At 39.2% G+C, this 18,149-nt stretch overlaps 2 protein-coding genes across 2 annotated transcripts; both read left to right on the top strand.

The window, feature by feature from the left end:
- The first annotated feature begins 424 nt into the window (after positions 1-424).
- On the top strand, positions 425-4,163 carry LOC145766658 (uncharacterized). The gene is made up of 6 exons (XM_082578371.1): positions 425-565; positions 2,545-2,595; positions 2,817-2,888; positions 3,065-3,199; positions 3,321-3,413; positions 3,781-4,163. Exons 1-5 carry the CDS (start codon positions 425-427, stop codon positions 3,366-3,368), a joined length of 447 nt encoding a protein of 148 aa, XP_082434497.1. The 3' UTR covers positions 3,369-3,413; positions 3,781-4,163.
- LOC145766657 (uncharacterized) lies at positions 3,373-5,969 on the top strand. Its single transcript, XM_082578370.1, has 5 exons — positions 3,373-3,381; positions 3,781-3,884; positions 4,476-4,542; positions 4,638-4,809; positions 5,098-5,969. Exons 1-5 carry the CDS (start codon positions 3,373-3,375, stop codon positions 5,967-5,969), a joined length of 1,224 nt encoding a protein of 407 aa, XP_082434496.1.
- Positions 5,970-18,149: the final 12,180 nt, after the last annotated feature.

Below are 18,149 nucleotides of genomic sequence, written 5' to 3'. Positions count from 1 at the left end.
ATCGGCCAAAATATCGGTATCAGTATCGGTATCGGCCTAAAAAAGTGATATCGGGATCGGTATCGGCCAAAATATTGGTATCGGTACATCTCTAGGCAAAAATATTCTTTGCTCCTTCAGATACGGTATTTCTTCGTTTTATCTCAAACCAGGAAGGACAGAAAATTTTAACACAAAATTTTGCTAAAAGAGCAAGGTTTTTTGATGGTTTTTCTTCAGAAATGTAAAGTCTTAAAATCTGTGCAGCAAGTGCAATTTCCATGCATTGCTAGAGCGAATTACAAAGTTTCCTAGTCTAAAAATAAGAGAAACAGCAATAACATCTCTCGAGCGCAATGCCTATTTTGCTCACCCAGAAAATATTTTATTGGCCATGTTGGATGATAGTGATTACCAGGTTCGCTGTTTAGCAGTAAACAAAATTATGGCTATCCGCGGTGAGCTGCAGGCAAGTGCTGATGCTGAAATCCTAGCAGAAAGTTATGGAGGATATTGGCCAGAAGATGAACCAGATGAAGATGTATCTTCTGAAACCTTTCGCCGTTTTAGAGTCCCGAAAATTAATGTAAAGGCCAAAGTTTATTACAAACTTGTAGACATGGACATTGGACAGTGTTACTGAACCACCAGCAATTAGGAAGAAGTCCTCTGCCGAAGTAAATGACATTCGTACCAACCCTCTCAAGCTGCTACATCCATGCCACAATCAAGCAGTTGAGTGACATGATGGGCTTATATGGCAAAAAATTAGATTCAGAAAGATGATGAAAAAATTTGACAATAAGTCTCATTTTGCCACAGATTAGGCAAAGTAATAACTGCAGTGTCACTTTTCTGTGGACTGCATCCTGCATTATTTCACTGTTTTTTTGTTTTTCACTGCAACTTTATATTACTCAAAACAATATGCCAGTAGTATTTTGATTGTGAAACGTCTTAGGGAAGGTTCAAATATTACATAACGCTGTTTTTCCGAATTTTTGACCTCCCCCATGTGACGCCAACGTAACGTTTTGTCAAGCCAGTTAGAATATAGGTAGGCTACAACATTTCAGTTATACACTGCAGAACATTATACTGTACAGTGTACACTGCTATGATAACTTTGCAACTGAATGGCCTTTCATGTGTGCAGGAGTGGAGACGATTTTAGATTTAGATTTTGCTAGTATATCGTTTTATATATATTCGTTTTTAATGAACGCTCGTAAGACGTTCATTGGTCTAATTCTATGTCTACAGTAATTGTCTATTGCACACAACTCATCAAAAGAGATGCTTTCTTGGTGACAAGTGCTGACTGCTAAAGTTTGCATGTCAAAAGTTTTAATAGCGAAAATCTAGAAAGGTTGATGTGATAAGCACATGCGAATGTACATAAGAACATGGAATACCAATTTTTTCTAAATATCTCAATAAATATATTACTTACGAAGAAAAGTTGTTTTAGGACAGATAGAATTATGACTATTCTGCATCATTTGAGTGTAAGAACAGCTTTCTACCACAAGCGGTTCTCGAGTTACAGCATTTTCATGAAATTTGACCCCCGTATGACCTTGATGGGGGAGTTGGAGGCTGGTTTTTGCCCCCAACTCCCCAAAAAATTTTGGGATGTTTTTGGATCATTTGCCAGGCATTAGGACTCCCCCATTCGTAATTTTCAAAAAAAAAGTTTTTTCAGCCCACCCTATTGAGTGTGTGCTAACTCTATTACTGGAATTGCTTACGTGATTACTGACTCACTCTTTCAGTGAACAATGGGAAAAGTGAAGAGGAGATACATTGTCTTGGTTGATTGTGTGTTGTTTGCTGTCAACTTAACTGAAGATGGCCTAGCAAATGGAAGTTGATTTTTAACTGTATAGGCTAACACTAAACTGACTTGCATGAAAATGATTTATTTGTATTAGCTTTGGCAAAATGTCGAAAATTTTTCTGGGATTCCACAAACACCACATATGTCATTATCCAAAGAGCTGACTTGTCTCATCAGCGAAAGTTGGGTCTGTAAGTAGCCAAGTCTGTTGTTTTCTTTTGAATTTAAGTACACATGAGCACCTAATTATATATAAAATCTTCACTGTTCATGCTTTATTAAGAAAGAACATGTTTTACTTTATACAGCCTTGTATTAACATGGGAAACATTTTGATATTGTCATCATACTGTTTTTACACTGTCTGACTAGTTTTGAGATTGCTAAGCCTTCTACTTTTTTGCACCAAGAAGTTTTGGTAGTACAGGAAAGTGGGGACACTTTAGATGGCGTTGCTTTAAACAGAATGTTCGTTTGTTTGAATAACGTCCGCCCTGTTAGCTTAGTGGTATCACGCCCAACTCAAGATCAAGCAGTGCTGGTTCGGTTCTCTTGAGCGCTTGAGCAACACATTTCAGGACTGCTATCCATTCAGCGGCACAACTAATTTTCCAGCAACAACAATCCAAAAAGTTCACTCTGCCTATGTTGGTAACTGCCCCTGCGTCAGAAGCCTCTGCAAGAATGAAAAACTACTAGAAATAACCTATCAAAGGCTTTGTCAGTCTGAGGATAAGCATTCAAAAACCAGCCAACCAAACCAAAATTGTGCAAAGGTAGCGCTTCTATTTTCTACCTTTTTTATGCAATAACTTTGGAATACAATGAACGTAAAAGTTTATTTACACTTCCTTTAATTCTTTTATGTAGCAGTTAAATTTAGATAATGTCTTCGAAGTGTTCCCATCTTCCCCTATATTGTCATTATTGTGAAACATCAATCTAAAGTAGGCCAAATTGTACAGTATTAACTTTCTTATTCCTGTCTGCATTTCAGGAATGCACTGGAGAAATTAGCAAGTATACAACAATTCACCTATCAAAAGTGGTTAAGTTTCCTGACTTTCAAGTAAGTATCATTGTTTGTATTTGTCGGGAATGTGAATTATTGTTTTGTTGAAAAAACATCCATACAAGACATAACGGTGAGGTTTCACTATAGATTGCTATGCGTGAGTGAAAATGAATGCAAGTTTCATACAGTTTGGTGAAATGTTGTGCTGCAGCTTTCTCTTTATTTGGCAGGTGTCAAGTGAGGTTCTTTCAGAAGATGCGGAATTAAAGATACAACCTGTTCTTCGTGCACGTTGTGCTGGCACCAATTCTTTTCAGATGACTAAGAAGATAGAGTATAGAGTCAAGTTCCCTGCAGTTGACAAGGTCTTACAGTAGTAGCGTAGTTACAATACGTACCAGCTCAACAATTATTTTTTCTCTAGCCTACTATAAATGTGTTACTTACACTTATGGTTTCAAAAAACAATTGAAATTGCATTCACAGTTACAAGATGCAGGACAAAAAGAGAACAGTGTTGGTGAAACATTTTAACACAATGAAGATGGTGAAGACATCACTCAAAATGTTGATGTAAAGGTGAGTAAATTTGTTATCTTCAAAAAGTTCCAACTTGTATTGTTCCAGATATTGTGATCATCCAATGAAGTGATTGCCACTCATGTATCCTACAACGCAGCAAACACCGGATTGCCTTTTCAGTCTTGTAAAGGAAAGGTCTGCAAATAGTGGGTTGCAACCTAAACTTTGGTCACGCAACTTTCAGCTGTGGGTTGCAAAACAATTTAAACTAGCAACAAATAAAACTATTGTACCTGTAAAGGTGTTTGCTATACTTTGTTGTTATTGCATTGCTACCCAAGGAGGATATACAACTAGTCTTTAGGATTGCACCAAAAGTGTTTGTAGACTCCTGTTCTATATACTATCAATACATTGTTTGCAGTGGTTTTCTTCATGGGAATGTGCGACTAAAAGAGTTGAAGAATTTGAAAAAGAAACAACAAAATTTATAAAGGGAAAGAAAAACAAAGCTGGTAATGTGATGCAGTAAGCTTTTGGCTTCGGCTTCAAGTTGCACAAATGTATTGCTTATATGAGATAAGTGTGCTGTATCATAATCTCTGCATATATGTCCATTGTTCATGTATTAGGTGGTTTAAAGAGCAGACTGCAGTGGGACGAAACATCAGGAGTTCCTTTTGTCATTGCATGCACTCACTACTGGGGATGTCAGCATGGTAGAGATGACAATAAAGCAAGAAATAAAAAGAAGAGACTCACACAACCACATGTCAGTTAGTTAAAAAAAGTGAAATTAAAGATATAGCGTACATTGATACTTTATTGCATGGGTCACCAAACTATCTTTCATCAAGAGGAGCATAAGTAGTAGGGTGGGTCGCGAAACGGACTTTTTCACCAAATCGAAAAGCAGTTACATTTTTTCTCGTATTTCTTTTGCAGATTGTTTAGTGTTTCTGTGCGATTTCCATAGAGAGCAAGCTTGTGAAAGATGGACTAGAAGAAGCGACAATGGTGTTGGTGACAACAAACCAGCTGTAATGGGTCATTTGCGCGAATTGGCTAAAGCCGCTTCTGAGCAGTCCTTCACAGATGCACTAAATGATTTCAAAACAGCAAGTGCTGGATGAATAACCCCAAGCTTCAAAGATACATTGAAAATCCTTGGCTTCCAGAAAGGCAGGTTCGTTGAATGAGTAACTCAGCATTCACAGCATTAATTTTGCAACGTTCACTGCTGGATACAATTGCAATGTACTGAGCTAAAAATATTTGCAGCGTTGGGTGTGGTTTTATCGAGCCAACAAGTGGAGCGTAACCTTCCACACAAACAATGGAGTGGAATGCCAAAACAGAACACTGAAGGAGTCATACATTCGAACACGGAGAGATAAATCTTTGTCAGCTCTTGTAGCGATAATTCATAAAGAATTCCTTCCTGACAACAAGCGTCGGTGAGTGAGACTTACCATGCTGTGTTATTGTGGTACAACTGCAATTACAGTACGGTACTACCATTTATTGTAAGCCTTGAAGGGTTAGAATGTTAGATATTAAATTTCAAGAATGCCTAAACTGTCATGTCGTTTTCGAATGAACGTGCACATACCGTCCTAAACAATAACCATTAACCATAATGACATTATTAAGGCTGACCGTACTTTTGCGGGGCTACTTTTGTAGTCCGACCTATAAGCTATAAGATGTTGCTTTTGAGCACTGTTTGCTTGCTTTGCAGGTACGAACAACAAAATCTTTTCTTCGGAATTCTATCGTCAGCACAACTCCTCCATTCCCGAGTATTTGTACAATAGACCAAAAGAGGTGATCGCTAACTTTCTGAGAAGAATTGCTTCATCGGATGAAATTCCATACACCTCCATTTCTCAAGTTGGAGATGCATTTCTTGTAAGAAGTGCTTCGTCGGAATTAATCTATCGCGTAACGTTTGGTGGAGAAAGTACCACCCCCAATTGTTCCTGCGATGATTTTCAGAAGCATCTTCTTCCGTGCAAGCACATGTTTGCGGTTATTCAACACGTTGCCCTTGTGTCTTGGGAGACTTTTCCTACTTGGTACGCAAATTCCCCTTACATTGTTCTCGACCCGTGCGTAGTTGACAGCTTAGCAGTTAGGCCTGGGCGTGAGCGCCCACCAGACTCTTCTGAAGTGTGTGACTCAAGTTGTTTTGCGTCTGACACTCGCATAGAACAGATTCTTCAAGACGTACCCGGCCCAAGCAATATTTTAAGCAGCGCAAGACTGAACACCATAAAGGAAATGCGGACTGTTGTCAAGGAAATGTTCAATGTGGTGTATAATGTGGAAGAAGACGCAGACGTGACAAATGCACTTGGTCAATTGTCCGCCATGAGAGATTATCTTGCATCACGTTGCAATTCTGATGCAGGATTAATAATTCGAAAGGATGTGAAGAAATGTCATAAAGTTCTGCGGAAGCGCAAACCTGGCATTGCGTTTGCATGTGATCCATTGCCTAAGCGAACAAATCCTAATGCATACGCGCATCGTCATGGGGAGAAAGCAGATATGATGAAGTCTGCATGTGCAGTGTCTTCCTTAGATGAAATGAGGAAGCAAACCTTTTAAGTGCTTATCATTTGCATTGTCAACATTTTCCGCTGTAAGCCTTTTGGAATTTTCAATTAAGCTGTGTATAGCAGTGGAGATGCTCTGTATAGAACAGGCTTGCTTGTTCTTTCTATCAACCCAGGCGACAATGAGCGACTGGCAACCGTGAAACCCCCCTTTTTAAGGCTAATATGCGTGTTTGTGACCGCAGGGGACCTGGAGCCAAACTTATACTTATATAAACAGTGAACACAGCATGCAATGTGTCAGTGAAGGTGGATTGTGTAAATATCTACCATTATCAATGGTCATATTAAATATCCATCTACCATATCATATCTACCGCCATTTCAATACAGTCCTGCTATTAACTATGCTTAAATCTCGTGAGTTAAAATCATTAGGATTAGATAGCAATAATAGTAGCTTAGGTAATATGTTTCTGGTAAGGTTTTGAAGTTTTTTCGACTGCTTTTAACCAACCAAATCAGTTGTTGAAAATTTAGTTGTGTGGCCGTCGACCGCCACTGCATCATCATCATCATAATCCATCGTCGGTTTGTTCCCCACTAGTGGGGGTGGCCGATTGTTTCCGCGCAGCAATTGTTTTAATCCCTTTTCTCCATTTCACCCTGTCCCTTGCATCTTCTTCCTTCAGTCCGACTTTTTTAAATTCATCCTTCACTTGTTGTTTCCACGTTCTTCTTGGACAACCGCGTTTCCTCTTCCCATCCACCTTTAGATCTAGTGCCTTTCTAAGAAAACTTGGTGGCATAAACACGTAAGACCATTATGCGTGTCCCTCGTAAGCAGCTAAGCACAATAAAGAAAGACATGAAACTATGCTCAGACTCGCAAAACAAACAGTAGTTTTTCATAGCTTTGATGTGTTTGCCCAATCTAGGGTTTGCACGTTGTAGAGTGTAGACAACCACCAGTCTTCTGCTTTTTAAGGTTAGACTGAGCTATTCAAGATTGATTAAATCAGGAAAACACCTAGCTTGTATGCTCACATTACTTTTAAGCACTGAGAGAGTTAGATCCAGTGAAATTTCAGATAGGCTACACAACCAAGGGCGTAGTCAGCGGGGGCAATTGCTCCCCCGAAATATTTTTATACATACGACTGACCAACCGACTTTTAAGCTATTGGCCTATAGATATTGATAGACTGTCAGTGTCAGGTCTCGTGATGATGCAAATAAACAACAGCAGTCCCAAGAGAACCCGAAGCCTACACCTCAGACCTAATGTAAACATTAGAGAGCATTCGTAGGCTACTGTGCTGTATTTTGTGCGAAAGGTATTCATTGACAAACTGAAGTCTACCATTGCACCAACCACTAGCTTATATTTACTCTTACAAATGTGTGTTATGTAATTTAAATAAACGTTTTACCCTCTGTTGCAGCATCACTTGGCAGAGTTTTGCCATTGATTTCGACCGAAAGTACTCTCAGAATGCCCAATTTTGGGATATTTTATCAAAACTTTGTGGAAGAGCCCCCCACAAACTAAAAGGGTGTCAACTTCGGCGATAGGCTACGCCGTCGGGTTCACTTACATACAGATGCAATAGCTAATACTCATTTTCCCCCCTCCCAAAATGTTGTGCTGGCAACGACCCTGCACACAACCAAATGCTGCAACTTTGTTTTTTGAAGATTTAATAAATTCCGAGGATTTTTGCGGGGCGTGGCAGGCCGATTCTTTAAAGTCTCTGACCTGGCTATGTTTACTGTGTTCTCGCTGTGTTAATTATTTTGTACTCGTGCGCTGTTGATCAAAATAAAACAGTTTAGCACCTTGTTATTTTAACTGTGCAATAATGCCGTAAAAGCTCAGCCTGATGGTTTACACTTCAAAATTTGCTTTCGATTGTTATGCATTTTAGCACCTATAATCATACTGTGCATGAGTCACAATGACTGCGTTCACCTGGTCCGCAAGGAAATTTTTCATCGGTTAAAATGTCAGCCATTTGATACATGTTAATAGTTAATACTCAGAAGACACTTCTTTCTTTTTTTTTGCCGCTGGATACCTACTTTTTTTATGTCCCTTTTTTGTATCAACTTTAATTGCAGAAAAAATGTTGGCAACACGATTTGTGAATCAGCTGATTCGTGAGGAAAACTGTCCTACGTTAAAGTGTCGGTAGCCACTTTAACAAGTCGAAATTCTGCCACTGAAATTGATTAGAATGAAACCGCCAACCAATCACAAGCTACGGTTTAAGTGACGTAAAAAATGGCGAAAAGAAGATGATAGAAAGCAAATTAAGTGATGGATTTTTTGTCAGCTGGTTGGCTTAGGGGTTAGGGTTAAGGCTAGAAAGTAGTCATTTCATTGACGCGGGTTCGATTCTCACTACTGCTATTGCTCTTTTTCTTCTGTAATTACCAAATAAAGTTCAAAACAAGCATTAACTCTCTGGATGAGTGCGAGAAGGATCACAATTGGACGGTAGCCTCTTATAACATGTTCTGATTGGTTGGCGGTTGCATTCTAATCAATTTCAGTGGCAGAATTTCGACTTGTTAAAGTGTCTACCTCAGACCACCGTCATTCTGGCAGAACAATTTTTCCGCTTTCCGCCTAAAAAAAGTCATCCGTGAATAAGCGCGAGGTATACAATGCGACCCGAGCTACCTTCGACAAATCTCAAATAAAGCTATAATCCGCAACACATGCCACTTAAATTTTACATGCATCGGATTCAGTATTGAATTACCTTTCCAGGGGTGTGCACCAATAGGTGGGCATTTGGTAGGAACTCCCAGCAGAACAGTCCAACGATGGAGGATATATTTACGATAGACATTAAAATAGCCTACCGTAATAGGATTTTGCATAATTGACACTTCTCCAAACATCTTCGAATAAAACTATAATCCGCAACACATGCCACTTAAATTTTACATGCATCGGATTCAGTATTGTATTACCTCTCCAGGGGTGTGCACCAATAGGTGGGCATTTGGTATAAACTCCCAGCAGAACGGTTCAAAGATGGAGGATATAATTACGATAGACATTAAAATAATACGATTTTTGCATAATTGACACTTCTCCAAACATTTGACCAACTCGTGGAGTGGTAGGGGAAGGTATGGACCCATGACCATACCTGACCCGTGAACCACCCCCTTCCAAATTCGAATAAAACCTTATAGTAGATTTTTTATCAACTAAATAAGTTGCATTTAGTTCAATAGTATTTCTTGGAAAGTTCTGGATTGAATCTTTAAAAATTTTGCAAGTTAGAGTGTGGGGTGTGATTTTGTGGTGTTTTAGTAAAATTTCTCATTTGCGTTTGGAGCTTTACAGAAACTTAAATACAGCTAGCATCGAGATATAAAATTCAGAAATTGTAATGGGCTATATAGTCCAGGATTTAGTACAGTTCATTTATCTTTTACTTCATTCTAATTAAGTAAAGCTAAGATGGAATTTTGTCACCAATAGTTCTGACCGATGATCCACCAAAAGTGCTGTCCCTTGAACCACATAGTTCATGGGTTAGCACAATGCCTAATTGAGGGGCAATAAACATGTTTCATTTATTTTTTATTTTAGAAATTATTGTGTATTGTAAGTAGAGTGTAAAGTATTATAAAATGACTAGCGAAGCTGGTGATGCCTTATCAATTGTTTTTGTCCTCCCCCCACCACTTGCAGGAACGACAAAACAAACAGTCGACATTAAAAAGTTTTGAACCGACTTTTTGCAGTTTAATATTGCTTAATCTATTTTTGCAAACTGTTAGCAGTTTGCGCATTTGACAGTGTATTTATTGTATCATAAAAGTTTGCTCTAAACATCTTTAAGGTCAAACTTATCAGAGTGGTTCAAGGGTCCATACCCGGTGGTTCAAGGGTCCAAACGCGTTTGCACCCTTGAACCACTCAAAAATGGATATTACAAGTGGTGTTCCAAAGATAAAATACTACGCGCAAGAGATTTAGATCATTTAAACGGACTTAAAGAATGCCGAAAGTGAAAAACAGCCTACGTTGCTTTTGCCGCAAAACAGCAGCTGATCGCATGGCTTTCTCTGGAATGTGAATTACTACTGAGATGTTTTGTTTTGTTTGTTTTGTTGTATTTTATTATCTTTATCCTGCAACAACAGCAAGTACGGGTGGCTGGAGTCGAACGTGCAGGCTCTCGACTGCGAGCCCAACGCGCTAACCACTCGGCCACTGCTGCCGAAAGTGAAAGAAAGTGTGACTGTGAGCGTGCGCACGGCACGCACGCTCACAGTCACACACTGCTTATCTTTCCGCGCGTAAGGAGCAACTTCAAAGTCAAATACAGTGAGGAAATTTCAAAGTAGAGCGTAGAGCAACTTACGCTGCTGGAATAATCACGTAACACTATTCACGGCAATAATAAGTAAACCAGGTAAATTAGACGACATCATTGTTTTATGCTGCCGCTAAGGTTTGACATCTACTTTAACGATCATGGAATGTTACATAATAACGATTATATCCTACACGCAAAAATAAAAAAATTGATCTCTTAAAACAGCTCTTTCTGCTGTTTTGCATATTGCTCAACAAGTGCATAAAGTTTAGAATTGACAAAAATCATTAAATTTGAAAATTAAGTTTGAATCACTGCAAATAAACGTATTCAAAACGTTTACTTCAGCCGACGCCATTTCTTCACCCTCCATAATCTACGTCGGGAAATGAGTTTGCCACAGCAAAAATGCGTTCATTTTGAAAACTGCCGAGCTGGAGACAACAGCTTATCCTGTGTATAGGTTGAACCTGTCTTTTTGAGGTGAAAATCACTTGCGAACATCTCGACCGATACTCGTGTAGCCTATATACAATATTCGATAAAAAGATTAAAAAAACAAGATAAAAGACAAAAAACAGAAGAGAAAACACTTCGCCGTTGTTAACGCTTTGAAGGTAAGTAATTAGCAAAACGAGGTTAATAAAACTGATGGCCCGGGTTTCCACTCTGCTTGATATCATGATTTTTTGCGCTTTATTTCAATAACTTCACTGTCTCAGCCCTTAAAGCAGCCGGCGGCCATGGCTGCTAAGTAGTGCTTGAATGCCCGCCAGTGCTACCTCCTCAGTCGGCCAATTCCCAGCAAACATCACAGTATTGGGCCAATACTGTTTGTGTATCGGCGTGTATCGGGTGTATCGGTAAGGTTTGAACTGTATCGGGCCAATACCGGCAACGTACAGTATTGTATCAGCAAAATGGTACAGTTTGTCCGATACAAAGCCTGTATCGGGCCAATACAATGTTGTAAGGTTTGGACTGTACAGTTTGTGTAATGGCAATCCGGTATTGGCACTGTACAGTTTGGTAAGGGTAAAACTGTACAGTTTGCGTATGGACAATCCGGTACTGGCACAGTACAGTTTATGTAAGGGCAAAACTGTACTGTTTGTGTAAGGGCAATCCGGTATTGGCACAGTACTGTTTGGTAATGGCAAAACTGTACAGTTTGTGTAAAGGCAATCCGGTATTGGCACAGTACAGTTTATGTAAGGGCAAAACTGTACAGTTTGTGTAAGGGCAATACGGTATGGTACAGTACTGTGTGGTAAAGGCAAAACTGTACAGTTTGTGTAATGGCAATCCGGTATTGGCACAGTACAGTTTGGTAATGGCAAAACTGTACAGTTTGTGTAAAGGCAATCCGGTATTGGCACAGTACAGTTTATGTAAGGGCAAAACTGTACAGTTTGTGTGAGGGCAATACGGTATGGTACAGTACTGTGTGGTAAAGGCAAAACTGTACAGCTTGTGTAATGGCAAAACTGTACAGTTTGTGTACGGGAAATCTGGTTCTGGCACAGTAGGCTACAGTTTGGTAATGGCAAAACTGTACAGTGTGTAAAGGCAATCCGGTATTGGGACAGTACAGTTTGGTAATGGCAAAACTGTACAGTTTGTGTACGGGAAATCTGGTTCTGGCAAAGTACAGTTTGGTAATGGCAAAACTGTACAGTTTGTGTAAAGGCAATCCGGTATTGGCACAATACTGTTTGTGTAATGGCAAAACTGTACAGTTTGTGTAAAGGCAATCCGGTATTGGCACAATACTGTTTGGTAATGGCAAAACTGTACAGTTTGTGTAATGGCAATCTGGTATTGGCAAAGTACAGTTTGGTAAAGGCAAAACTGTACAGTTTGTGTAATGACAATTCCTTATTGGCACAGTACAGTTTGTGTAAGGGAAAAACTGTACAGTTTATGTAAGGGCGATCCGGTATTGGCACAGTACAGTTTGTGTAATGGCAAAACTGTACAGATTGCGTACGGGAAATCTGGTTCTGGCACAGTACAGTTTGATAATGGCAAAACTGTAGGCCTACAGTTTGTGTAAGGGCAATCCGGTATTGGCAAAGTATAGTTTGTGTAAAGGCAAAACTGTACAGTCTGTGTAATGGCAATCCGGTATTGGCACAGTACAGTTTGTGTAAGGCCAAAACTGTACAGTTTATGTAAGGGCGATACCGTATTGGCACAGTATAGTTTGGTAAGGGTAAAACTGTACAGTTTGTGTATGGACAATCCGGTACTGGCACAGTACAGTTTATGTAAGGGCAAAACTGTACTGTTTGTGTAAGGGCAATCCGGTATTGGCACAGTACTGTTTGGTAATGGCAAAACTGTACAGTTTGTGTAAGAGCAATCCGGTATTGGCACAGTACAGTTTGTGAAAGAGCAAAACTGTACAGTTTGTGTAATGGCAATCTGGTACTGGAACAGTACAGTTTGGTAATGGCAAAACTGTACAGTTTGTGTAAAGGCAATCCGGTATTGGCACAGTACAGTTTATGTAAGGGCAAAACTGTACAGTTTGTGTAAGGGCAATACGGTATGGTACAGTACTGTGTGGTAAAGGCAAAACTGTACAGTTTGTGTAATGGCAATCCGGTATTGGCACAGTACAGTTTGGTAATGGCAAAACTGTACAGTTTGTGTAAAGGCAATCCGGTATTGGCACAGTACAGTTTATGTAAGGGCAAAACTGTACAGTTTGTGTGAGGGCAATACGGTATGGTACAGTACTGTGTGGTAAAGGCAAAACTGTACAGTTTGTGTAATGGCAATCCGGTATTGGCACAGAACAGTTTGTGTAATGGCAAAACTGTACAGTTTGTGTACGGGAAATCTGGTTCTGGCACAGTAGGCTACAGTTTGGTAATGGCAAAACTGTATAGTTTGTGTAAAGGCAATCCGGTATTGGCACAATACTGTTTGGTAATGGCAAAACTGTACAGTTTGTGTAAAGGCAATCCGGTATTGGGACAGTACAGTTTGGTAATGGCAAAACTGTACAGTTTGTGTACGGGAAATCTGGTTCTGGCAAAGTACAGTTTGGTAATGGCAAAACTGTACAGTTTGTGTAAAGGCAATCCGGTATTGGCACAATACTGTTTGTGTAATGGCAAAACTGTACAGTTTGTGTAAAGGCAATCCGGTATTGGCACAATACTGTTTGGTAATGGCAAAACTGTACAGTTTGTGTAATGGCAATCTGGTATTGGCAAAGTACAGTTTGGTAAAGGCAAAACTGTACAGTTTGTGTAATGACAATTCCTTATTGGCACAGTACAGTTTGTGTAAGGGAAAAACTGTTCAGTTTATGTAAGGGCGATCCGGTATTGGCACAGTACAGTTTGTGTAATGGCAAAACTGTACAGATTGCGTACGGGAAATCTGGTTCTGGCACAGTACAGTTTGATAATGGCAAAACTGTAGGCCTACAGTTTGTGTAAGGGCAATCCGGTATTGGCAAAGTATAGTTTGTGTAAAGGCAAAACTGTACAGTTTGTGTAATGGCAATCCGGTATTGGCACAGTACAGTTTGTGTAAGGCCAAAACTGTACAGTTTATGTAAGGGCGATACCGTATTGGCACAGTATAGTTTGGTAAGGGGAAAACTGTACTGTTTTTGTAAGGGCAATTCGGTATTGGCACAGTACAGTTTGTGTAATGGCAAAACTGTACAGATTGTGTAATGGCAATCCGGTATTGGCACAATACTGTTTGGTAATGGCAAAACTGTACGGTTTGTGTAATGGCAATCCGGTATTGGCACAGTACAGTTTGTGTAAGGGCAAAACTGTACAGTTTGTGTAAAGGCAATCCGGTATTGGCACAGTACAGTTTGGTAATGGCAAAACTGTAAAGTTTATATAAGGGCAATTCAGTATTGGCACAGTACAGTTTGGTAAGGGCAAAACTGTACAGTTTGTGTAAGAGCAATCCGGTATTGGCACAGTACAGTTTGTGTATGGGAAAAACTGTACAGTTTATGCAAGGGCGATCCGGTATTGGCACAGTACAGTTTGGTAATGGCAAAACTGTACTGTTTTTGTAAGGGCAATCCGGTATTGGCACATTACAGTTTGTGTAATGGCAAAACTGTACAGTTTGTGTAAGGGCAATCCGGTACTGGCAAAGTACAGTTTGGTAATGGCAAAACTGTACAGTTTGTGTATTGGCAATCCGGTATTGGCACGGTACAGTTTGGTAAGGGCAAAATTGTACAGTTTGTGTAAGGGCAATCCGGTATTGGCCCAGTACAGTTTGGTAAGGGCAAAACTGTACAGTTTGTGTAAGAGCAATTCGGTATTGGCACAGTACAGTTTGTGTAATAACAAAACTGTACAGTTTGTGTAATGGCAATCCGGTACTGGCACAGTACAGTTTCATAAGGCAAAACTGTACAGTTTGTGTAATGGCAATCCGGTACTGGCACGGTACAGTTTGGTAAGGGCAAAACTGTACAATTTGTGTAAGGACAATCCGGTACTGGCACAGTACAGTTTGTGTAAGGGCAATCCGGTATTGGCACAGTACAGTTTGTGTAATGGCAAAAACAAAACTGTACAGTTTGTGTAATGGCAAAACTGTACAGTTTGTGTAAGGACAATCCGGTATTGGCACAGCCCCGCACTGCAAACAATGTTGGCTGATGGTTGGCCAACGGTCGCGAACGTCGCGCGTTCGGCTTTTTGTCGCAAAACAACCATTTGCCAACTAATTTTATTTCTTTAGCTGAACAAAGAATCACTAAAACAGGATAATCATCATCATCAGCTGGTCATGCTGTAGCGATCCATTATTTCAACATATAAGTTTTCCTGCCTTTTACTAAAGTTTCTGTAATTTTCCATGCAACTGCTCCCAAAGAAAATAGAAAAAAGGGCGCACACAATAAAATGGTTTGTTCGTCCTTTGACGAGAGCTCTATCAAATCGGACCAGCTCTATAAAATCGGACTAGCTCACACGAAACCAGCTCTATCAAATCGGACGAGCTCACACGAAACCAGCTCTATCAAATCGGACTAGCTCACATCAAACCAGCTCAGTTAGACCAGTTCAGCTCTTAGAAAAACATTAAATTGATTGTTTAATTAAAATGTAATAACTCGTGATAATGCTTCACTATCCTGTAATTTCATTATTCTGTACTGTTTGAATTCAAATTGTGTTATAGACCTACAACATTATACGAACACCTTCTCATAACTTAAAATTATAATTCGAATAACAATTGTGTGGAAATTATTTCATGGAGTCAGATAGCCAAACTAGATAAATTAGATAGATAGAAATTTCATCAGGCAGTTAGACAGCCGTAAAATTCAACTCAACTTATAAACAAACCATTCTCATACTTAAACATGTACTTAAATAAAATACAACCTAAATAAAATGTAACCACATTGGTTACCCCGCACGTAAGTAGGTTTTTAAAAATAAAAGTAAGTTTAACAAGATAACCAAAATATGGAGACTCTGGTAAGTACATTATGCTACAAAACTTCTATTTCTACGTCAATAAAAAAAAAAACACGAGCTCACAAATATTTTGTAAAAACATGTCACCTTTTATGATTTCACGCGTGGATTTTCTAACAATTTTTCTGTAGCGTATTGTAGCCTACTTTTAAAGCACCATGCCAGCAATTTATTGCTTGTTAAACGTAACTGATTTTTGTTGTTGTTCGCTCAATGGAAGTAATGAAGCGAATTGTTCAACAGCAGACTACTCATTTAAGCAGCCGATGTGGACAATCTAATTTTATGCCGAAACGCCAATTGCCAATGTAATGTTTTTAAACGTTGCTTAGATAAAGCCTATTAATTGCCAACAAGTTGCCGTTGCAGGGAAACATAATTATGTAATTTTTTGTAGAATTATCGCAGTGTCAAATGTTACTTAAATTCTTAGCTCATTTTAATATATTTTTTTTTATTTTTGCCTCCCAACATGCAACTAACATGCGAGATTACGAAGTTCGAGCCTCAATCTCACTTTTTATACAGACGTACACGTGCAGGCACAGCTCTGCAAAGCGTTATGGTGTCGCTTCCAAGCAACCATCCGTGAGTTTGTGCGTCTTTTTACTCCGACAAAGAGATCTCCAAATAGGAGAAATCATTGTGAAGACTTTGCTTCACAACTTTGCCACCCTTATGTTCTCAGCTGAAGCATCAGTTTGTATAACTCTGTGGCGCAAAGACAGGGGAAATTATGCGAAGCCGCCCATTCAGGGTGTAGTTTTCGTTTGCCCCAATTTTTTTTAATATTACTAGGAGCTAACATGATTTAAGAAACGTTGTTTCTGTTTTTTGTTTGCATTGCACTACTGTGTATGCACAATTCTTTTTTTACCCTGTAATGGAACTTTTTGTGTAAGCTTGCTTGGCATTTAGCAATATTTTTTGTCTCTTGAGAAGGCAGAATCGCTGTCACGTGTGCTGGTGCTGAGATCGACAAAACAGCACTATCCATCACACTTAACTTTTACTCAGCAAAACCATCCATTGATGACATCACTCGCATCGACTCAACTGACACTATATAATTTCTTCCATTTGTAATTTTGTATCGCAATATGGCTGATCAACGTTGGATAACCGTTTTGTAGCATATCGCTGAAAATCTTCAAGACAACCCATACGGTTGACGTGGCAAATCTTAGTGTTCACGTTGGGTGAACAGTTTTCGATTTATTGTGTTACTGTATAACGTTTTTTTCTTAACAGTGCTATTATCCCAACAAATGATGTCACACGCTGTGAACAACAGTGATGGATCTTCGAGTCCCGGAGATGTTGCTAAACAACAACACAATCAATCAGTGACGTCATCCGCCGAACAGTCGACGGGCAGCTCATGTGATTAAAAGCTGCAAAACCTTGCGTTTACGTTGTATTTTAATATTGTAATTACGTAACTTTTTACTGTAGTGTTTGTGTCTTTTTAACATTGTGTGGAAATTATTTCATGGAGTCAGATAGCCAAACTAGATAAATTAGATAGATAGAAATTTCATCAGGCAGTTAGACAGCCGTAAAATTCAACTCAACTTATAAACAAACCATTCTCATACTTAAATATAAACTATCCTTACACTTAAATATAATAATAATAAAATATAGCCACAATGCCACTGCTGGCAGATGGCCTCCACATAATTATGTTTCCACACCATTGTGTCTTTTGCTGTTCTCACCCAGGTGATGCCAATTTTTTCTTCTATGTCATCTCGTCATCTTCTTTTTGGTCTCCCTCTCGTTCTTTTTGCATACCTTGGTGTCCATTCTGTGATTATTTTGGCCCATCTGTTGTCTGTCATTTTGTACCTCTCTTCCAATTTTATTGTTGATAATTCATTTTATGGTAAAATAAAGATTAATAATAATTTGCAAGTTGTGTATTATTTATCATTTTGGCCAATCTGACAGTATACCCTGTGTTTTTTTTAAGAATATAGCACTGTAGGTAACCCATAAACGATTGACGACTATAGGAACCTTTATACTTCGACTGGGAAAGTCTTTTTGGAAGCTTAAGCCTGATAGTTTTGCATACGGTACCCGGGAAAGCTTTAATCGAAACTGACAAAGTGAAGTTTCGGTTTACCGGTTAAGTGTCGTTTCCCAAAATTATTGCATCCACTAGGTGCCACTAAATAGAGAGTTTTCTTTGGTAGAGAGGTTGCATTTTTTAACTACAAGCAAATGCATGATCTATTCTTTGGCATTTGTGTTCTGAGCAATACAAATTGGTTTGTTTTCTTTTCTTTTTTTAAATGTTTAGTTCATTTTGCTGCATAATCTAGTCTCCACCATCAGTGGCGTAGCAACACCATCTGCCGCCCTTGGATTTTTGCACGGAATGCCGCCCCC

This window comes from Aplidium turbinatum, chromosome 3, assembly GCF_918807975.1.
Source record: "Aplidium turbinatum chromosome 3, kaAplTurb1.1, whole genome shotgun sequence".
NCBI classification, from domain to species: domain Eukaryota; kingdom Metazoa; phylum Chordata; class Ascidiacea; order Aplousobranchia; family Polyclinidae; genus Aplidium; species Aplidium turbinatum.
The sequence above is the reverse complement of the archived record's forward strand: the minus strand, read 5'-3'. Positions and strand labels throughout refer to the sequence as shown.